The sequence below is a fragment of the Paramormyrops kingsleyae genome, chromosome 16 (genome assembly GCF_048594095.1).
Source record: "Paramormyrops kingsleyae isolate MSU_618 chromosome 16, PKINGS_0.4, whole genome shotgun sequence".
Taxonomy (NCBI): Eukaryota; Metazoa; Chordata; class Actinopteri; order Osteoglossiformes; family Mormyridae; genus Paramormyrops; species Paramormyrops kingsleyae.
Window position 1 is genome coordinate 30,262,968 of NC_132812.1, and position 24,019 is coordinate 30,286,986.

At 39.7% G+C, this 24,019-nt stretch overlaps 1 protein-coding gene across 3 annotated transcripts; it reads right to left on the minus strand.

Moving 5' to 3' along the window:
* Window positions 1-1,860: 1,860 nt before the first annotated feature.
* On the minus strand, window positions 1,861-24,019 carry LOC111856287 (gamma-aminobutyric acid receptor subunit beta-3-like). Of its 3 annotated transcripts, XM_023836125.2 has the most exons (10): window positions 23,651-24,019; window positions 23,478-23,542; window positions 23,299-23,390; window positions 23,077-23,144; window positions 12,637-12,857; window positions 11,398-11,480; window positions 9,649-9,786; window positions 6,150-6,302; window positions 4,757-4,998; window positions 1,861-3,069 (listed from the first exon to the last, which is right to left on the minus strand). In XM_023836125.2, the coding sequence occupies exons 3-10, from the start codon at window positions 23,369-23,371 to the stop codon at window positions 2,725-2,727; spliced, it is 1,323 nt and encodes a 440-aa protein (XP_023691893.2). In that variant the 5' UTR covers window positions 23,372-23,390; window positions 23,478-23,542; window positions 23,651-24,019; the 3' UTR covers window positions 1,861-2,724. The 3 variants fall into 3 exon arrangements, with proteins under 3 accessions (XP_023691893.2, XP_023691892.2, XP_023691891.2); XM_023836124.2 differs by having other exon boundaries at window positions 12,637-12,830; window positions 23,478-24,019; XM_023836123.2 differs by having other exon boundaries at window positions 23,478-24,019.

The window sequence follows — 24,019 nt, forward strand, 5'->3', positions numbered from 1 at the left end:
TTAGATTTAGGTAAAACAACAAAAAAAAGTGTCTTGAATTGGTTCCCTGGGTTCGGTGTTTTGTCTTAATTATTTTTTTCCAGGCATTGTTTGGACTACTGCATCTGGAAAATGATTCTAAGTTGGTAAAATTGGTACCTCCAAGTGAGAACATTCTAACAAGAATACAACTATGATAGCTAATTTGTAGGTATATTTACAGTAAGATTTAAAGCAAGATATCAGTGGCTGTAGTGTAGCATACAGTACAACCTCAGTGTATAACATTGTGCTTTTATTCCACCATGCGGTGTGTTTTATCCATACCCTGGCTTCTTCCATATTTTCCCAGTATTTCATTTATTGAAAGCTCAAGTTTTCTCCCACAGTCCAAACACATGTGGTTTGGGTTTCCCTATCTTGTAGCCTGGGATTTCTGTGATTGGCTCTAGGCCCCTATGATCTTGTATTGGTAACAGTTGATTGAACATAGATGAATGCAAGGGAAACATCAAATCAAACACAAACACTGTATTATCAACCCCTGGCAAACCTGTGGAAATACCTAGTGAAAAAATGGACTTGCCACCTCCAAAGCTTTTCAACTCCATGAACAATTAGAAATATGTTGATGTTGATAAATCAGACTTTTTAAGTAGTATTAGTAGTATATGAATAAAAATATGGTGATTGGTACTCCAGCTGACTATTCTGTAGTTCCTGGGTTTACTCTATGTGCAATGTGTCCTCACACCTTATCTAATTTAGAATGATATCACCTTATTTTGTGCAGATATTTATTGTATCACGTCATCATTATTCAGACATGTTATTGCTTTTCTCTAATTATTATGTTGCCAGCTCATTTTTATGTACTCAACCAATTAAGTTACTACTGTTTCCTGATTAGTTTTGCTGTCCTCCAGATACACGTGATTACTATGAGAAACGATATGACAAACTGAGTAAATGGAAATTCCAACAGTCATTAAGATTGAGTACATCTCTGAAGATGTGTACTTTGTATTCTGATGGTGATGGGACAGTATGAACCCTTTCTGACATCTTAGAAAGCTCCATAATCATTGCCACTGGCAAATGGTAATGCATAGGTGTCTTATGGGTGGCATGATTGAATCTCAGCTGACTTTCCTGAATTTTTGGTGACCCTGCGAAGTTGGGTGATATGGCTGTTGCAACTGACCTTTAAAAAAATCATAAACTTTGTCTTGTTATAAGATAATACTTATGGAATGTGCCCTGTTTTGTTTGTGTTGATATTTTTATGTCTTTAGAGTTATTAAACTATGTAAAGTTAGATAATCTGGAAAAGATTACACGATTTTCCAATGACTGCCCAAAAGGTTCATAAAATTTGAACAACTGCAAAATTGCTTTTCCTCAAACAGCATTTTTCTTCACGTAACCTAATTGCTAATTTCCAAAAAATATTTATCAGTGTCAGCTTCTGTACTAATAACACTCTTGATTATCATTTTTATTTCTAGGGCTTTTTGTTTCTTGATTGCTTCCCTTGGATGATGACCAGCAGCTGCTGAATGATGACCTTAGTAACTTTAGCTGTTTTGGTCCAAATACAGTAACCATAGACTTTAGGGTTGCTGTCTCATGACAAGGCAATGCACTTGAAATGTGATATTTATGATATATGTCAATCAACACAAGTTTAACTGTGTCTTGATGATCAGTTAATTCTAAGTGACAGTTTGGGAATGTCAGGGCAACATTATTTATATTTTTTGTTGTGACATATTATACTTAGACATACTAAAGTGAAAAATAAAATTATCACAAACAAACACAGGCACAAATCACAAAACTATTGTTGTTGAGCAATGAGGAATGTAAGGGAGGAATCAGTTTATGGTTTATGCCAATTTATTTATGAGAAGCATTTAAAGAAAAAAAGACTTCAAAGAAATAATACAGATAATACATTGGCATACACAACACTACTAAGGTGGGATTTATAGTAATTTCAGGTATTATTGTGGTGAAAGGTACGGTCCAGAACACAACAGTATATGATTATATGTATAACTATAATTATATGTATAGCTATACAGAAAGCTTCCAAAAGTGTTTAATGCTTGGCGTATAGAATATAACAAACTTTGTAACAGGATTCTTTCTAAATGTTACTATCAAGTCAAAGATGATCTGTAAGGAAAGAATGCAATGAAAATGAAGTCCAAAATGTCAAATAAAGTATTTCAGTTGTCTAACAGTTTGGCTTATTAATTATTAAAGGCTTATTAGAATGGAAACCATTTTTTTTTTACAAACACCATGTAATATAGCAAGACAGTGAAGAATGTTACCTGCAGGTTATATAAAAAAAGTCCCAAATAATTACTTGTGCATAAATCGATTTATATTTGTCACGTGAGTTTTGAAAACGCTTGGAGTACCTTTAAATAAAGGATATATACACAGTATCACAACATTTATCATATTTGTGCATAAACATTCCAGGTAGCAGTTTATAACTTTCTCGTATATACGTATACATATGCCTCCAGCGCTTCGGAGTACTCAGATGTCCAAAATGCATCTATTTCTTATAGAAGTCTTGAAAAAGAATACTTTTTTGTCTCATAGTATTTCCTTGGGTTGAAAAGCAGTGCAATATAAAAAATTTAACAAAATGATGAACCAACTGGCCCTTTTCAAATAGTATAAAGTTGTTTAAAAAATAAGAAAAGAATGGAAAAAAACAACATTTTAGTTCACATAATACAGCCAGTAGATTGCATTGAAAACGGAGAAAGCAGAAGGGAATATTATCCGCGACCAGCTGTCAATGACGTTGACGTCTGTGAGGTCTGGGATTTTGATCTTGAGCTGCGAGGACCTTCTACGCAGATGTGGCTTCTTCAGCTGGGCCCTGGGGTGCAGCCTCTGCCGCTGCTCTCCACATGGCGTACTTCCTCTCCTGTGCTGGACCTCAGAGCCAACAAAGACCACAGAGGAGTTCCTGGTCTCTGTCACACTGGTCGTGACCTCATTGCTGATCACATCGTTGTGCATCTCCAGGGTTGTTAGGAGAATGTTTCCATGGGCGTCAACCTTGAGGCAAAGGAAGAGCTGGCTTTAAATAAATTAACAATGGAGAGTCCTTGGAAGATTGAGATGAGAATTACACAAAATGAGAAGCCTGTTTCCATAGCTGGGAATGTAGACTTCCTGAGCCTTCCTGAGACAAGGATTCCTCAACTGAAATCAAAGATTTGATTCAAATAGACTAAAGGGATTCTCCAGATAAGTTGATGTGATGTGGTCATTATTTCAATTGCATGAACAGGAAGAAGATATTCAGATGCACCATTTCAATTAAGAGCAACATTAGTGTATCAGACAATAAAAATAATATATAAGAATTTAGTTGAGCTTGAGCAGCAGGAAGAGAACAAAATATTGTGGCATTGGATCAGTATCAAAAAACAATAGTCCTAAGATATGGATAACAGAACAGTAAATGTACAGAATGCCGACAGCAAAGTCTGCTGTGATGAAGGGGACAGACATGTGACAGCATAATCACAGCATAATCACAAACACAGCACACACTCACCGCTGAGTCTGCTGTGATGAAGGGGACAGACATGTGACAGCATAATCACAGCATAATCACAAACACAGCACACACTCACCGCTGAGTCTGCTGTAATGAAGGGGACAGACATGTGACAGCATAATCACAAACACAGTACACACTCACCGCTGTAAGCGATGACGTCCCTGCACCTGATTAGACTGTTTGACAGATGGTGGTTTGCCTTCTTTGAGAGAAGACTAATTTCAAATAATCAAACAAATAAGGAATACAAAAGAACACCCTTCATCTGATCTGAATGACAATCCACAGAGCTGCAGAAGCTTGACTTCTGAAGGAAAGGTCCCACTCTGTCTATATCATTGCATCGCATGGTTTGCAAAATATGGTCCCTCTGTCACATTCCCCAGTAATTATTTTAACTTGAAATTGATTGCCGTTAAAAATTTAGTAGCGGGGCATTTTAGCACAATAAACCACACTGTCTCTCTAACCCTAACCTGACCTTTACTATGAATATTTTAAAAACAGCAGGTTACCAAAAGGTCTTCATGACGCAGAGGATTTCCCACATATTGATTTACTTTGGAGTTCTTATGAGTAAGAGGAGAAGTAGGCTACATCACTGCAGACTGCTACTATATTGCTTGCAGAGCTAACTTCTGAGGTGGTTTCACAGAGTGTAGATAATATGCTCAGTAACCTTGGGTAAGGGGCTGTGTGACACAATCTCTCTGTCCGGAACTTTTCATGGATGCTGTTCCACTGATAAAATCTCACCATAAAATCAGCAAATACAGAAATATTTTAGATCACTGTACAATAACTGAATTACAGTGTCTGGGAGAAGGCTTTTAGAAGTTTCTTACTGCATTGTTTTGATTGAGTTTTTTAAATCCCTGATAATGTACAGTAGCTGCCACACTTCAGTATATTGTGCATCTTGAAAGAGCTATATTATTATTTGTAAAAGTGACTATATTGATTTTCAGAGTTGTGACATATGTAAAATCAGTGGGCATACCAGGACATTTAATTCCTGTGTTACAGGTAGTGTTAAAATACATCATCTGATGCATTACTGCTGTATTATAAGCCAAAACATATGTCTCTGAATAAAGTATATCTATACGATAAATGAATCAATTGCTTTTTCAGTTGTGTTTAGATAATGTCAAAAAATGTATTTGAAGCACTTACTCTATTGCCATATGTGTCTCTGTCATTGTTGGCCTTTGCGGTCTTCTCAGCCATCTTCTTCTGCATCTGAGGGCCTCGTCCAAAGAAGATGTAGTTGACAAAAGCATACTCCAGCAAGGCAAGGAAGACGAAGACGAAACAGCCCATCAGGTACAAGTCTATGGCCTTGACGTAGGGAATCTTGGGTAGTGTCTCACGTAGGTATGTATTGATGGTAGTCATTGTCAGCACAGTTGTAATCCCTGGAAGACCAGACAATTAGGGCAGGACCCTACAGCTATGCAGATTATAATACAATGTAGCTAAACAAAGGTACTTTTACACAAAATAGCAAACTTCAGAGCTAGATTAAGTATTAATCTAGTATTAAGTATGGGAATAAATAAATAAAATTACATAGTGAACTAAGTACAGTAGTTGAAGGCTAATTGAGGTAGGAAGGTAAGAGAAGGGCACAGTCACAGGGGGAAACAGAGGCAACAATCAGGCGCTTTGATCCTACAAACACGAATGTAACTTGTTTAGAGGGTCTCTAACAACACATTATGTAATAATGCGAAATAATTACATTTTCATCACGTAATGCAGCATTATTACATAATGCATTGTCACACGCCATGTAACAACAAATTATGTAATATCACCATATTAAGTAATAACTCAACAAAACGTAAGAATTTTTTTATGGATAAATTTAGGTACATTTTTTGAGGTGCGTTACCCGAAAGCTTCATGGCAAGTAGTTTGTTACTTAGTATTTAAGATAATTTGTTGATTAATGAGTGTATCTCAAAACCCCTTCTAAATAAAGTAGTTCGTAACCTCATTCATAAATTGACAAGCGTCCAACCCGCTCATTATTTTCTATATTGTTCTTTATTTTAACTTTTGCCGGCTATTCTGTCATAGAAGTCAACCCAAAATGGATCATAAAAACATAATTATGCTCTTTTTTGGACAATGTAGTAGCAGTAATAATAATAATAATAATAATAATAATAATAGGCTAATATTGCTATATACATTATAATGTTGGCTATACATTAGTTACATTTTTCGAGTTATATGTCATAATATGGCATTATTACATAATGCGTTGTCACATGGTGTAATAACATTACATTATGTGATAAAAAAAATGTTACATTTTGTTAAATTATAACATAATGTGTTGTTACAGGATCTGTATCAAACCACAATTTTGGTATAAGCATTTATATTTTTTCTTTTTCTTATTATGGGTTAGATGCAGGAAAAACTATGTCAACCTTGAAATACTCTTCAATACCTCTTAATTTGCTGTCCACTGAAATTCTCTTATCATATTCAAGCTGCAGTGTCTTGGACATGAAGAAAATTCTTAATTCTTAAGCTTTAATGATAATGAACGTACCCAAAGCAACTCTGGCAGCAGAAGCATCGTAATTGATCCAAAACGATACCCAAGACAAGATGGTGATCAAAATAGAGGGCATGTAAGTCTGAAGTATGAAGTATCCAATATTCCTCTTCAGTCTGAAACTCAGTGATAGGCGTGGATAGGCACCTTAAAAAAAGGAAAAAGGGAAAAACACAAAATAAACAAGTAAATAGCCATCTTGGGGGTTACACGGTGATGCTGTGGTTAGCAATTAGCACTGTCGCCTCACACCTCTGGAACCTGGGTTCGAGGCTCAGCCAGGGTTCCGTGTGTGCGGAGTTTGCATGTTTTCTCTGTGTCGTGGGGTTTCCCCCGGGTACTCCGGTTTCCCCCCACAGTCCTAAAACATGCTGAGGCTAATTGGAATTGCTAAATTGCCCATGTGTGTGAGTAAATGGTGTGCGAGTTTGCCCTGCGATGGGTTGTTGCCCCATCCTGGGTGTGTGTGTGCCCTGCGATGGGTTGTTGCCCCATCCTGGGCGTGTGAGTTTGCCCTGCGATGGGTTGGTGCCCCATCCTGGGTGTGTGAGTGTGCCCTGCGATGGGTTGATGCCCCATCCTGGGTTACTCTCTGTGCCCATAGCCTCCAGACCCCCGCGACCATGAACAGGATAAGCGGTTTCAGGAAATAGATGGAAAAACATTTTTATTATTAATATTTTTTATAATCCAGGTCAGATAAATAAGTAATATATTCAGAGATAATATAATGTAATATAATGATCTATATGTGTCATTTCCACAATGAATCATGAATCATTAATTAATATCCAATATGCCTGTGTGAAATGCTGTTAGTCTTTTTAGAAACATCTTTTTATAATTCTATCTATACAGAATTTCACTTAGTTTGTTTTGTTTTATGCATGTGTTTATGTTTATTAAATACTGCATATATAGAAAGGATTATTGAGATAGCAGTATACACTACAGTATATGGACAAAAGTATTGGGACACCTGGCCATTACATCTACAGGAACTTTTATGACATCACATTCAAAATCCATTGGCATACATATGTAGTTCATCCCCCCTTTGCAGCTATAAGAGCTGCCACTCTTCTGGGAAGGATTTCCACAAGGTTATGGAGTGTGTCTGTGCAATATTTTGCCCATTCATCCAGAAGAGCTTTTGTGAGGTCAGGCACTGATGTTGGATATGAAGGCCTGGCTTGCAATGTACGTTCTAGTTCATCCCAAAGGTGTTTGATAGGTTTGAAGTCAGGACTCTGTTTGGGCCAGGCAAATTCTTCCACACCAAACTCACCCGGCCATGTCTTTATGGACCTTGCTTTGTGCCCTGAGGCACAGTCATGCTGGAACAGAGAAGGGCCTCCCCAGACTGATCCCACAAAGTTGGAAGTATAGAATTGTCCAAAATGTCTTGGTATGCTGAGGCATTAAGAGTTCCCTTCGCTGGAACTAAGGGGTCTAGCCCAACCCATGAAAAACAAACCCATACCATTATCCCTCCTCCACCAAACTTTACAGTTGGCACAATGCAGTCAGGCGGGTAACATTCTACTGGCATTGCCAAACCCAGATTCGTCCATCAGACTGCCAGACAGAGCAGCATGATTCGTCACTCCACAGAACATGTTCCACTGCTCCAGAGTTCAGTGGTAACATGCTTTACACCAGTGTTTCCCAACCCAGTCCTCAGGGACCCCAGACAGTCCATATTTTTGTTTTCTCCTGGCTCCCAACACACTCATGCCAGGCATTCTGAGTTCTTGATTGGTTGGAAGCTGGGAAGGAGAAAAGATGTGGACTGTCTGGGATCTCTGAGGACTGGGTTGGGAAACACTGCTTTACTCACTCCATCCGATGCTTGGTATTGCACTTGGTGATATTGGTGAGGTTTGAATGCAGCTGCATGGCTACAGAAGCCTATTTCATGAAGCTCCAGGTGCAGTTTTACTGCTGATTTTAATGACAGAGATAATTTGGAACTCTGCAGTTACTGAGACAACAGAGCGTTGGCAACTTTTAAGCACTATGTGTCTCAGTGGCTTGATGGTTACGGAAGCACACCTGTAATTGAACGATTGCAGGTTCGAATCCCCGACCAGCAAGGCACCACTGAGGTACCCTGAGCAAGGTACCGCCCCCAAGCACTGCTCCCGGGCGCTGAATTAGCTGCCCCTGCTATGTCACGAAAGTCACATATGGGTTAAATGCAGAGGACACATTTCGTTGTTGCGCCCTGTGTGCTGTGGTGTGTTGACAATGACCACTGATCTCCAAATTCTAGTAACACCACTTGGCGACCTCACTCTGTTACTTTATATGGTCTGCCACTTCGTGGCTGAGTTTCTGTTGTTCCACTTTGCAATAATACTACCTACAGTCGATAGGAATATCTAGTAGGGAAGAAATTTCACAAAATTACTTACTGCAAAGGTGGCATCCTATGACAGTATCATACTTGAATTCACTGAGCTCTTCAGAACAGCCCATTCTTTCATAAATGTTTGTAAACCTGACTGCATGGCTAGGAGCTTGATTCTATACGTCTGTGGCTATACGTCTGAATGAAACACTCGAATTCAAGGATTGAAAGGCGTGTTCCAATACTTTTGTCCATATTTTAAGAGCAATAATAATGATAAGTGTACATATACATGCATATTTTTTGTAATTTTTTACATTGCATGAAACAGGCCCCTTTCTCTTCTTGGCTAATATCACATGTGCTGTCAGTATGGATACAGACCCATTATATATTATTTTATTATTGCAGGAACACAGGAAATCATTACTGTAACGTCTCCATAAGCATAGTGGGAAATACTTTATGTTCTGTGTCTGATGGTTCATGAATATATCATGGCCAGACATAAGTGTGGCATTTCAGAAAACAATGGTTTGAAGAGGCTGAGGAGAAATTGATGCCAATTGATGTCTTCATTTGAAATGTGTGTCTTCACATGTGGCAAGAGGACCACAGGACAGAAAACAACTGGCTGACGCACTGTATGTATGAACTCAAGCCTTTCTAATAGAAGATGAAGAGAACGTATGAGGGAAACTGGCACATTGAGGCTAATAAACCTTTCTGTTTCTTGTATGTGCTCTGCTTTCAGCGTGGGGAACACTGCAGCCTCACACCTCCAAGCTGTGAGCTTGAATTCCCACCCCAGTTCTGCGTTTGTGGAGGGTGCATTTTCTCCATTTTTGTTTTCTCTTGTTACTCCATTTTCCTCCTTTGGCCCAAATACATGTTAGATGATCTGGTCATAGTGTGTGATGTTTCTCCTGTGATGGATTGGCATCCTGACTCACTGATATACTGTACTGGATAAGGGGTTTTGTAAAATGAAATGATTTGGTGTAATTTGTTTTTTTTTGGACCCTAAAGTTGGGTGATTCAGCATTAGTAGGCATACAAGCAAAATGTAAACAATTTAAACATAAAGAACATATTTTCAGGAAAGACATCCTTCTGAATGGAAAGAGGAGAAGAAGTTACCTGTGGAGAAGACAACATTCCTTGAGACGAGCCTGTAGTCCACAATTGAAAACTGAGGCAGCTCTATCCGTGCCACTCCTTTAACAGCATCTTCTCCCCCTTTCCAGTAAAATTCAATATCATCGGTGGTGTAACCATCTGCAACACAAAGACCACCAGCAATGAGCCTCAGAAATGATAAACACTACAGCTTTTGATTGGAAATTCTTTGATTTTCTTTATCTGCTAACTAAATTTAAAAAATTGTCTGCCTTAAACATTGGATTAAGAAAAGTGTGCTGAGTTTAGCATTCTTAGAAATATTATAAATGTTCAGTTTGTTACTTGATATCTTAATATTTCAATTTGAATTTGTAATATAAAATTTGCAAAATAGACTGGCACCACGTATCGAATACATTGAACTTTTATGACTAATAAAATAATGAAAGTTTACAATGTTAAAGTTGCTCAGTTAATGTTGACATACAGTATCAGCTGTAGGGGGGCCCTGTCAAAAAGAGTTTTAATACCTCTGGTATGTATGGAGGTTTGGGGGGCCACAGACAGTTTATTTGTTTTATTTGCTCACGCGATGTACGTGTAACTACTTTATATCCAGCTGACACTTTTGTCAGAGCTGTTAGTGCAATACTTAAAACTACAATTTTTCAGTAGAGAGCAAAGCTTGGGGTCCAAGTGTCACGTGCCGCTCCTCCCGTGTGCCCCGCCCCTCGTTAACCTCATGTGGAATCCTCTTGCTTACCAGCTTTTCCTAGTCTTGTTTAATTGAGTCCGTGTATATAAGTGCTTCACAGTTAGTCTTTGCCCAGTCTTGTCAATAATGTCTTGAAGTTGCTAGTGTTTCTCTGTGCTTCCGATTGTGTCGTCCCTTTAATAAACCATGAGTTTCACCTATATTCCTGGACTCCTGCGCTTGTCTCCCTGCCGTGATTCCATGGAGTGCTTCGCATGACAAATTCCACCCAATGTCTGTCTCAGTATTTGAATTCCAGTTTGTCATTCCTACAATATGGCTGCAAATTTTGAAAAAGATGCACAATACTTCTAGAGTTACTGTGTTCATAAGACCAAGCGTCTTCTATAGCTGCTTTTCTTTCCTTCCTTGTGCTGCCACACAAAACTGCTGCTTCATTTGTCTGAAAATGAAACCATGTGTAGATCCATATAATGTTTTTTGTGAAGCAATAATAAGATCCATTAAATACTCTTTGGCTTATCATATTCGCAAGGTCAAATGTCATCTGCTTTCACCCTTCCTCCCTTCTCTTCAACTAAGTGGCATTGCTTCCATTCTGCCATCTGTCTCCAAATTTAATTAGTTCCATTCTGCCCCGCCCCCCCCCCCCCAAAAAAAAAAAAAGATCCATCAAACGGTTATTGAGTTATCATCTTAACGGGATCAAATGTCAAAACTGCTGATTTTTTTTTTAATGCGGCGCTGCTTCAATTTGGGGGGCGATCTGTCTGAAAATGTAATCTGTTGTAGTTCCTCACCCATGCAGTTCTTGTGCAACATTTGAAAAAAATCCATTGAGAGGTTTTTGAGTGATTGGCTCGCATACCAAAGTGTCTGCAGCAGAGATGGTGATGGCAGTAGCTCTAGCTGACTGTGCTCAGGTGACACCATGCACCCACACTACAGGAAAAGCTCATTAATTTTTTCTCCTACTATAGCTACTTCATTATAGAGGAAACAGAGGGAATGGATGCTATATTAAGACTAAAGATACTTTGTTAGCTACTCACAGCTCTCAATTTCGAGTGTACAGTTCTGCTCGTCTAGTGGGTATCTTCGCAAATCCATCATGCAGGCGGCCGTGGTGGTTATTCTTGATAGGATGGAAAGATGTCATTTATTTTACATGCATGATGACATGAAAAATTGTTCCGTTTTTGCATCTCTGCATAGGCAGTTTGGTTATTGTTGCTGGATTACAGAGTACTCCTTCCTTGGTCAATTTGGGCTAAATGATAACACTTTTAGGATTCAGGAAAACAAAATTCCCTCTATTTCAATTAACATTTACTGGATACTTTTTTTCAAAGTGATTTACAGCAGCTAAAAGGGTTCCACTCTATGTGTGCTTGCTACAGTAGGATTTAAACCAACAAGCTTTGTGCTGTTAGCAAAATGTGCTGTTTGTCATGCCACAGAAGCCCTAATAGTTCAATGGTTCATTTAACCAAGAGTTTTTAAATGTGATCAACTTGAAAAGTGTTAACCATTCGTTAAGCCAAACACAAAATATGAGCACTAAACAAATACAGTGCAGCGATTTAAGAAAGTGCAACAGTGAATTGATGCAAAGGCTGTGAAGAGCTTTGAAATAACACCGGTATCTGCACTCAGCCTTGTTTTATCAAGACTGATCATGCTATACAGTTTGCCTTCATTTGGCATCTGATTAAAAAAGTAAAAAAAACAAAAACACATAAATCACATGTTTTTTTTTGTTGGCAAAATGCAGCACGTAAAGATTTCTGCCACATTCATATGCATTCATGTTTATGTTAATGCCTGCTAAGGTTACATTTGGTTTAATAATAAAGTCATAACATTAAATAAATTAATAATAATGGCAATACTGCACATTATTCAAATATACAGGTAAGCTAGTCTGGAACTAGATAGCAACCACAGAGCAGCAACTTACTACACCTGTAGGAGAACTTTCTAGAATAAAGAAAAAGCTTATAAATTTACATCAACAGATTTCCAACAGTATCTCGGGAAAGTTCATGAAACGTTCTGAAAATGTTTTCTGTTAGCTGAGTTATCTGTAGTTTTTATCCACATTTGAACTGTAGCATCACTTTGTGCTCTTAGTGCATTTGAAATGGACATAAATAATTCAGCAACGACACTGAAAATACATAACATGTTCATAAAATACTACTGCCTATTTCCTGAAGGAAGACTTAGGTCTGAATTCCCATAATGCACCTTGCTCCAAGCTAATTTCCTCTGCCTTACATACAACCAACCTTAGCCCATAGAGGACTGTGCCATCTGGGTGCAGCCGAATCATCCTGTTCTTTACTGTCACACCATGGACAAAAGACTTCTTGTCATTCAAAAAGTACGTGTCAGGGACCCACAGCAGGTCTGCCACCCGGTTGTCAAGCGTGAGATTTAATTGGATCCCAGCATAGGCCAGTCTCTTATCCCTCCAGTACTGCTGAAAGTACATAGTCAGTGTGTAATCCTGGAAGCAAAAGAGATAGTTCAAAGAATGACATTGGAAAACAATACACCTTTATTCATTTCATTACAAAGAAACATATTAAACAGCCAAAGATATGTTTAGTTATAAAACAGCTCCTTTTCTGCACTGGTACTGCAGTGGCGCAGTGGTTACCCTCAGTGCCTAACTGGTTACAGAATATGGATGGAGCTTTTTTTTGCACATTATAAGTGTATGGTGTGTTTCAGTCCATGTAGCACAAGTGCTACACTTGGAAGACACTGGCCCGTGGATTGGGGATAGATGGCCGTGTGGATACGGCCTGGCTGAGAAGTGAGCTCACCCACAGAGTCTGTGAGTGAGGAGACTCTTCCTTCCATCTGGCTGGGCCCCACTCTCCATGTGGGGGCTTTTAGCGATTTAGTCTCTAACCCTCTAAAACTGAGACTGCTAACAGGAATATAGTACACCTCTCATTCTCACTTTACACATTACTAATGTAACCTTGCAAGGCTCCTGGCCGCACAGGAATCTGTCATCCCAGACCCCTTCGGGGCTGTACTACTACTCTTCACCTGAGGGGGAAAACTGTCACCGCTCTACTGACACTGGGTTGGCAAACTCTCCCTGGCAAGGCTGCTGTACCCGTCTCTGATGGCACTAAGACTCCCTCATACTTCCCGCCTTTTTTCGCTCCATCTCTTTACACTCATTTCTCCCCTAACCCAGGTCACGCAAAGTACAGACAGAGTGCTTATGAACACTGTGCAGTGTAAATGCGTCCAGTATACCTACAGTACATTATAAAGATAGAGTTAGGGAAATCTCACCTTGTTGGAAAGCTCAACCCCATTAGTTGACAAGAAAACAACTCCTACGTGGCATTGTGTGCTTATCACAGTTACTATGTGTGATTTTTACTGAGGAGACATTCTGTAGGCAGAGTTCCTACGTAGTATTGTGTGGTTGTAACAGTTACAATTTGTACTTTTACTGAGAAGTCACTCTATAGCCAAAGTTTATTGATGGTAGTGCATGACGAGCATCTGCAATAGGTTTCTCTCATAGTTACTATATATATATTTTCTGCTGGGTATATATTACTGTGACTATTTGTATTGTTTTATGAATATGAGATATACCTTTGTTGTACATCAAGTGACCCCTTAGGTTCATCTCTGTACTTTTGATTGAATTACAATTGATGTGTATTATTCCTGCCCAGGGATTAGGTTTTGATTGATTTTTAGTTATGTTTGGCTAGCTCTTTTAGATTCCTAGCCCATGCTGCTACTGCAATTCCTCACCAGGATTAGGACACTTGAATACCAGTATAAGAGCAATGAACATATAATGACTACAGTTTTCTGACTAACAAACTGTGAAACAGTCCAATGAAACCTTTTGAGGTGAGTCAATCAGACAACCTTAATATGCTGTATTTATTAACAGGGTTGCCAGCTCCCATGCACCTGGCATGACACTCACGCTTTCAGACGCTCGTGCAAGAAATCTTACAGCAAATCTATATTATTCCATTATCAACCTAAAACTAACTACACCAAAAGCCTTGGGATAGTTTGCAAACCCTACAGACTATTTACAAGGTGTAACTAGTAATTTATAAAGTAACTGTTACATACATGTAAATGCATGGGCATCTGTGTGCAGACTCATTTCGAATTGAAAATCTCATGCAAGCTAGCTGACCAAAGTTGGCAAGCCTTTTATTAAATACGCTGACGATTGTGGCTTACAGCCCCCTACGCTGAATGCCAGACATACTGAAACTGCACTGCTGGTCAAACAAGCTGATATTGTGCCAGAATGTAGCTGCCCTGCAGCCTCTCAATGACGTCAGTCTGGTTTCACATTGTGTCTGTGGATATTGCTTAACTGGCTGGAAACGAACGTTGTGCAGCATCACAGAGTGGGATAGCTTAGTTAAAAAAATAGAGAGAGAAGTCTAACAGTAATCTGAACAAAATTAAACACATCATAGGTAACAGTGTTCTAAAATAATCTTTGAATTAAAACCAGATGCAGTGAGATGTAATCCTGTTTAATCTGCGGTCTAAGTTTTTCGGATGCTCATTCATTGTCTTTGACTGCCGAGTTGGATTCCATTTTTGGGCCAGTGGGTGGTTCCTTACGACCCCATCAGACCAAGCACTGATTTCGCTTGATGGTTACAGATATTTGCTTCTTGCAGCTCCATTTAAAATGCCCTGTGCCTGCTGGTCACTGTGCTTCTCACATACTTCCCATTAAACTTATGTGCTTACAGCTCTGAGACTCCTTTACAAGTTCAGATTCAGCATTCAGCTTGATTTTTGGACGGTTGTTATACCCTATACTTACACTAGGGCAAATTCGTCTGTGCAGTTCAAGTTCTTGATAAATGCATGAGATCTATGCAGGAATATCCTCAGCTTTGGAGGAACTCTAATTAATGTATCCTTCCAGTTTTAAAGTGCCAATATTAACATTTTTTTTGTAGCAGTAAAATAAGTATAATAAATCAAAATTTTGTCTGAGCACAGATAATGGGTTTCTGAGACTAGAATAGGATTTTAATTTTGAGGGCAAGTTTATGAAGCAGGTCATAACACCCAAGCAAATATATTGGTTTTATATTTAGTCTGCTTCATAAATGCAAGTATTTTTTTTTTATGCATTTCCTAACAGTTATGCTAAATAAATATAATAAAATGCAATGAAAATACATTCCACCCCGAGACAATAAGCTGCTGTAACATCTATTGTAATATCAAGCCGCTATCAGAATGCATGAAATTATATGAATGTTATAATGTATGTACTATCCTGTAAGCAGGATATCGATGGAGACCAGTCTATGTGTAAGCTCTGGGTCTCTATGACCCTGCCTGATATACTAATGACATTTCTTTCATTCACTTAACAATGGGATGGAATTGTCTGGTGATGCGACTAAGAATATGCATAGCAAAATGCTGTTAAAGCAAGCAGTCTAACCTGCTGAAAAATTCTGTTTTAGGTCATTTGAAAATGAGTATATAGTTCATGTTTTCTGACAATCATGCAAACACATTAACCCTCCGTGGCTTTTTTTGTCAAAGATACCCACATATTAGTTGCCAGATGTGGTCCATAGCACTTAAACAAATATGAGTTATTAACCATCACATTTTATTATGAATTCAGTCTGAAACTGTAATGAGTTCGATGCAACTTTCTACAAAGGGAAATATGTAATATGTGATGCAAAGCTCTCATTTGTCTACTGAGAATGCAGTGTGTCAGTAGATGGTAGACCAATGGTAGACCTTCTCCTGCATTTGGGTCACCAGGTCTTCCAAAACAACTGATGAACCAAAGATTTATTAACTCAATGCAGACTCCCCATATTGTCCAACTTGCTGTTTATATTTTTCTGTGTAGAGTGAAGGAGCAGATACTTATATGGTACAACAAGCCTGCTGAGCAAACTGTGTTCTTGTTGATACTTTTTGAATTGACCTAGAATTTGCTGTTTATATAAGCTGACTGTTACTCTAGGAAGAATCATTCATGATGGGCCATTCAATTAAGAGTACAGATCAACACACATCAATGACAGAAGCCAGGGAAGTAGCAGCTGACAACATTCTCAGTTACAAATGCAAGTAAATGCACGTTAGAGTGGAAGAGGAGAAAATTTTGCACTTAAGGACAATTGCAGTAAATTATGCATTGTAGGCAATGAACGACAGTAAAAGAGTTCTATTCAAAATGAATAAATGAATTAGCGGAACGAATTGTGTCACTGAAGCACATCCTCCTGAATACATTCAGTGAGCCTATTGGTGGAAGTTTTTTTAAAAAAAGAATCTTTCTTCTATAGCACCACTGAGTGCTCCTATTTAATACAACCTCAGTGGCTTTTCCCGAAGAGCATTATATACTCCAGGGACCACCCTTCCTTCTACCTCCTATTTGTGCTCCACTGCTACGATGCCACATTAATATCAGCCCAAAATATAAGTCTGGGAATGTTTATCAATATCCTTCTGTGACTGACTTCACTCTGGCACTAGTATTACGTTTATGCACTTAGTGGTTATGAACTCATAACAGTTGAGATATCACATGCGTATTGTGGCTACAGAAGCAAAATGAATACTCTCTGAGTTATTACAGCCTTCACAGGAGTCTCTAGGTTGCAGGGTGGCAAATGATCCAGTCCTCCTAGAAAAATATTTTTCAGGTCCCCACAAAGATTTGTGAAAGCAATCAAAAAAGTAAAAATGCCAAAAGTCTTGTGTTTTGTTTGATTACTTATGGGTAAGGTTAGGGCTGGGTAGGGGTTAAGGTCGTCATGTTGGGATTAGAGTTTTCCCCGTAGAAATGAATGGAGAGTCCCCACAAGGATATAATTACAAACGTCTGTGTGTGTGCGTGTCCTGCGATGGAGTAGCACCCTGTCCAGGGTATATCTCAGTCTGGACACTAACCTCCAGTCCCTTTGCAACCTGGACCAAGATAAGTTAAAAGATGAATAGTTTTATCTTGATTTGAAAGTAACAACTACAGAAACAACAACAACAAAAAAATGTAACAAAGAATCCCCAATCTGAGAATAAAATAAAATATAACAAAGGATCTTGTATATATATTTGAAATTAGTGTTTCTGGTGATGGGAACTTTAGCACTGAATGGGGTATTTTTCTACATACATCTACATTCTACTTACATGCACAAATATAGCAAGAATGAAACATTTAGGGCTACTATAGGATTTGATCCATATAGCCATATATAACTGTTAAAGTCATTCATACTATGTACTTGTGCAGTACAAAAGTGTCACGTTCTTACATAATATGTAGCATAACCCAAGTAATTGTATTAAAGTGCTTCTGTATAATACTTTGTGTTTCCCCTTTTGTTTTTGTGACATTCTGCTACAGGTTATGCAGAAGCATTATGGAAATTCCAGTTTGTATGATGTAGGGCTGCATTTTGCTCTCTCTTTTGGTTTCTCAGGGATGAATAAATATTCTGGAGAGGAGAATTTTGTCTTCTCTGTTAGAATGAATTTTGTTTATTGGCACAGAGTGTGTTACGTCCTGCTGCTGTTCGCTCCGCCCCCTCCACCAGGACCACTTGGCTCGGCCCTTGCTCCGCCTCCCCGTTTGGACCCCGCCCACCTTTCCCCGCAAGCCGGCCGTCACTTTCTGTCCGGCTTTTCACTTCTGCCATAAAGGTGTCAGCTAGCTCAATGTCTGCAAATTTTCGAGCCTGGGACCGAGTGAGAACACAAGTGGGGAATACAGCAGGATAGTCAACATCCAAATTGTCGGAGCAGCACCCTGGCTCATGAGTTTGTATTAACCCACAGAACTGTGTTTGTCCCTACTCCTTTGCCTCGTAAGCTCCATCCTAGACCGGTGCCGCCTCCTGCGAAGGTTGCCCCGATGGCCCCACCGGTAGAAACTAGAGAATGTTTTTATTGTCATGAAGTTGGTCACCTCATCTCTGTTTGTCCTGCGTTACGACGCAAGAACGCTCGTTCGAATGTGAAAAAGGTACTTGTTACGGATTGTGTTCCTGTTTCTGATGTTCCGATGTCACCTAACTCTGTTGAACCCTCCTTCCAGCCTTTTGTATTCCATGGTTTTGTGTCACTTGGAAACTCTGATGTGAAGTACCCCATCACTATATTGCGGGACACTGGTGCTGCTCAGTCCTTCATATTGGACACTGTGTTAAATTTTGATGACTCATCCTATGCTGGTTATGACGTTCTAGTTCAAGGTATCGAGTTAGGAACCATGAGAGTGCCTCTCCACCAGGTTTGCTTAGAGACCAATGATTTTTCGGGTGTTGTGAAAGTTGCTGTTCGACCTCGACTTCCTGTTTCGGGTGTATCTTTTATTTTGGGGAATGACATTGCGGGAGGTAAGGTAGTTCCTCTACCTGAGGTAGCGTCAGAACCAGAGAGTGGCTCTGACAACTTAGAGATCGATTTCCCTAGTGCATTTCCCGCTTGTGTCCTTACTCGGGCCCAAGCACGGCAATTAGCGGACAGTGACCTAGCTGATTCCTTTATGGCTGAACGTGATGTACCTATCCTGCCCCCATGTGCTAGTCCCCCACCCATGAAAGAACCAGTTTTACCTCAGGGTATAGATGAAGTATGTACTCGTACGGATCTGATCGCAGCTCAAATAGCTGACCCGTCTCTGACGGAGTGTTTTGATTTGGCCGTAGAAAAAGCGACTTAAGCAGACCATTCTGTGGCGTACTTTGTAGATCGTGGTCTGTTGATGCGGAAGTGGACACCTCCTCAGACTCCTTTAGATTGGGCTATACTATTCCAGATAGTAGTTCCGTGTACCCTTAGAGACCAGGTACTAACTTTGGCTCATGACCACCCGTGTTCTGGACACTTAGGCATTAGAAAGACGCTCGCTCGTGTACTGAAATACTTCTATTGGCCGGGCATAAATTCGGAGGTTAAGAGATACTGTCGTTCGTGTCACATTTGTCAGCTGGTAGGGAAAACATATCAAGTGATTCCCCCTGCGCCCTTGCGTCCTGTCCCAGCTATCGAGGAGCCAGTAACCTTGTGGCAGATGCCCCCTCACGTTCCTGATGGATTTGTAATTTGGTTGTGTAATTGTATATTGTGGATTTTAGTGATGATTGTGAAATGTGTTTTTGTATACGATGTTAAATGGGTTAGAAATTGTGAACCCTACGAGGTTCACACTTATGGGGGGGGGTGTTACGTGCCGTTGTTTTTACCCCGCCTCCACGTGCGAACTCCGCCCACGACCATGCCCGCTCGACCTGTCCTGGCCCCGCCTCCACCTCCGGACCCCGCCTTCGTTTCCTGTTTGGTTTCCGTCATTTCCGTCCGGAGAAGGATAAGAGCCGGTCCAGGACACTCTTCGGGAGCTTAGCTCATTACTTGATTATTATTGGATTGTTTTCTTGGTTTTGATATTTGTGTATGACTTTTTGATTTCCTTGACTACCGATTCTTTGCCTTACCCCTTTCTGTACTTTCGCCCGGTCTGCTTGATTTTCTGGTTATCGATCTTTTGCTTGCTTTTGGTTTACGTCTTCGCGCGCCCCTCTAACTTTGACGCTTTACTGTGTGTATGTTTTGTGTGATTGTTTGGTGCTTAGGGAGTGATTGCCGGTTTTGTTTGGAAGTTTTTGTGACTGTTTTTGGATAGGGAGTTAGGAGTATCACTTGTTGTTTGGTTTTACACTTAGTTAAGCTAGAATTGGGTTGTGTTGGACAAGTGGGTTTTTGTTTCTTATTTTGGCGATAATCACTCCTGAGTCTTTCTGCACTAAACCATTTGTTCTGTGTCTGTCTTGCGTGAATAAAATATAAAAAAACTATAAAAATATCCCCTTTGTCCACGTGTGTTCCCTTGTACACCACACCCTGTGTTCCCCTCGTTCCCCTTTCCCCATTCCCTTCATCTGTTACACCCTAACCCCTAGACAGGGTCGTAACAAGTGCCTGTCTAATGAGTTTCCATGCCTCGTGTAAATGCTATGCTTTTGCCTCCCAGCATGAAACCCTTCCAGCATGTGAGCTGTAACCATGACAACAGGATTCTTAAACTGGACACATTTATCACTGACATTGACGAGTCAGACACCAGTCAGAAACTGCATGAAAAAGCAGCGCATAGTGGGTGTTCTGAGCACAAAAAGCACAAGTGGCAACAGTTCCTGGATTACACACAGGCCAAAGCAATCAAACTGAATCAATATATGTAACTCACCAATAGTTTTCACTGTACGCAAATGTTTAATTACAAAATGTATACAATACACAAAATAAAATAAATGGTATGGTATTTGATCATTGGTATTTGTTCATGGATCCAGTTGATGGGTGACAATTATAGGATTAAATTTTATACTACAAACACAATATGGTGTAATTGTGTGGACAGACCACACCCTGCCTTTGCTTTCTGTTGTCAACATGACTTGAATCATCTGTCCATTTGCCTAATAATTTATCCAACATAAGGCATGCAGACCATTTCACCCAAATCGTGGTTTTGAAAAACAAACCAGTGCCTGAAGAACACACAAGATCATCATGCACCGGATAAGGGTAGAAATGAACCCCACAAGCCTGCAGGTGTGAGGAAATGGGGCTACATGCTAGACTTGGGCGGTTTGTCGGTATGACGCTATACCCTAGTACTTAGAAATCCCAAACGTATAATTTTAATACTGGAAAAACACTAATACTCCTCTTACTATAATACTCCTCTTACTATAAAACTGATACGGAGATGCTGTTTTTTTAATACCGTCGTATACTGGGGTGAAATGTCTAAAAGGCAGCGATGTTGTGGACAGGCCCCATTTCAAAGCTGCAAACAAGACATAAAAAATACAGCTAAGTCTTGAAACTTTATGTAACAGTTATGGCAGGACATGGCAAAGGGAAGGACAATCCGTGGAGCGACTTCAATTAAAAGGGATTTCTTAATGGAACAGAATAGAAAAAGAGAAACCAAAAAATTAAGGGACAGCTACAAACATGCAGAACATCTGCTATGACTGAATGAAGAGTAGAATGAAGGCCGACACTTAAATATACACAGATAACACAGGGATAACAAGGGGCAGATGTGAAGCATAACCCTAACCCTAACCACTCAGTAAAAGCACGGCACAACAAGAAAGAGGTTAAATAAATTACAATGAACAAGCACCGTAAACTAGGAAACATTAACAAACATTGAAGGCTAACTAGGAGAGACTAAGACCACAAGTACAAGTATAATGTAAGTAAACAATACCAGATACTAAAGGATAAAATAAAACCGATATATTAAAGAAAAGGTGAGGCTGGCCTGCTCAAACTCACGACATACTTAACCCATTGAGCAACGCAGCAACCTAGGGAGCAGGGAAGCACACTAGGGGAACACCAAACGGGATGGCCAGTGCCACCTGCTGGCCAAATGGGGAAAAGACATATGGGACAGGGCCGGACAGGCACCGACCCTGACATGTAACTATAACAGGCCGACGTTCAAACCGGACCAACTAACCTCTGTGATTTCTGGACGTCACGATGTGACAATTCATTAATGATGATGTGACTGCAAGTTTAATGATGTGTTATCCTCAGTGTAGACACATTACTGGTTGACTGAATAATTCATTTATGTTACATTTTTACAAAATATTGGGTAGGCATGTGCCTACCTAAATTGATATGCACAATGCCACTGCTAGAAGGTATGACAGCATGAAACATAGATACTGCCCAAGCCTACTATCCACTGCACCACTGCGCTGCCCTGCAACTTAAAACCAAACACTGTGCACAATATTTCAACCTCAAACTTCATACGTTGCTCCCTGCTTTTGGTTTGAATCCTTCGCATATTACTCATATGCCAGATTTGTTATATGCAGTGTGAACTAAATCCTACATAAGATAACAAATATCTAATACAAGTTTCACTTCCATAAAGATGAACAGTCCACACAAAACTCAAAACGAGCCTCTACATCTAGCATAACATCACCGGGATTTAGCCGTGTAGGATATAGCAAACACACACTTTCTCAGCTTTATAGCTTTTCTCTAGAAACCATTAATGTTTTTTTTTCAGTGAAGTGAACTGTCATCTTTTCATTTCAACAGATTCCTTTAAACCTCGGTCAGAGTGGTGGCTCTGAGGCTAGGGCTCTGTACCAGCAATCGGAAGGTTCCTTGGTCAAATCCTGTGGGTGTCCAGAGTGATCCTACTCTTGAGGCCATTGAGTGAGGCTCTTAACCTGCATTTGCTTCATCCTGGGTATGACGTTAATCTGCATCCTGCACTATAAGGAGGTCTTCCGGGGGGGGGGGGGGGGGTATTTTTAGTTTAGGACCACGAACAGCAACAGTGCTGGTTCGCACCCAGAAGTTAGGGCTTGAACCACATTAAAATCCCAATAAAACAAACAATATGTCGGTACTTATAATATATTACAATGGGAAAAGTAAATGGTGACATTAAAAACACCTCATCTGTTCGACGCCTGCTGCCGACCCATGGCCTTGGGGATTTCAAGTAGACGCCGGTTAATTTTTAAAGTTATTCTTCGTAATATTTAGTACTTCAATCCAAAGCTACACCATATTAATGCACCGACCTTTTTACAAGCACAATGTACTCTTCGCAAACTTAGCACACAAGAAGATTAGATAACAGCATTAGCCGTTACACTTACCATATTGACTTCAGACACCTTGTCTATACTTGCCACGTCTATACTCATACCAACAGCGATAGGGGCCCCTTAAATATACATAAAATACATAAAAGATTACAACACGGTATATGAAATGACGTTAACTGGTGAATGCAACAAAGATCTTAACAATCCCAAAGTCATAAATGGTAGAAGCGGCTACTTTGCCAACGCATGCCTATGTAAAGTATATGCTACTACCTCCGAAGTCCGGTCTAAGGCGAATGTCGTATCCTTTTAATAGTTTGTCCACCGTTTCTTTAACAAAATACATATTTCTTGATTCGTCGGCGCTGAAAAAAAAAAGATTATTATACGAATATTTGCACATTAAAAGCCGGAAAACGCTGTCTTTTTGTTAACAGATGCCGGACACTTACCTCTGAGCGCAGGACAACGCCGCTATAATAACCGGTACGGAAATAAAGCCGAAGAGTCTTCCTTTCTGAAATACCCACATTTCGTTTGCTCGATCAAAAGGCAAATGGAGAAACAAAACCTTCATCTATCTAAAAAGCTGCACGAGTTATTGTTAATCTATTCCATTACCAACCGTTTCTGAAAAACAAGCCTGGTTGGTTTTCACATGAAGAACTTATGTTGCTGTCTGTCGCAGAAATTGCAACATGTGTCTTCATAACTGGAGTTCAGGTCCATGTCCCATTACATTTCTGCTCCTCTGTTTTCCAGCATACTTTGTTTCCCTTCCTTGGACAAATCGTGTTTTAAAAAGCTCACCGATTCCCACACAAAGTAAAAAAAAGAAAAGAAACGGACATGTCGACAGCTTATGTCATTTTTATAAGTGCTAAATGATTTGTAACTGAAATTTTAGGTAACGTTTCTTCCCTTTTCCTGTTGATTTTCTGACAGCCAGGTAAACTGGACATTAAAACCAGTTTGTCTAAGCAGACATGGCGAG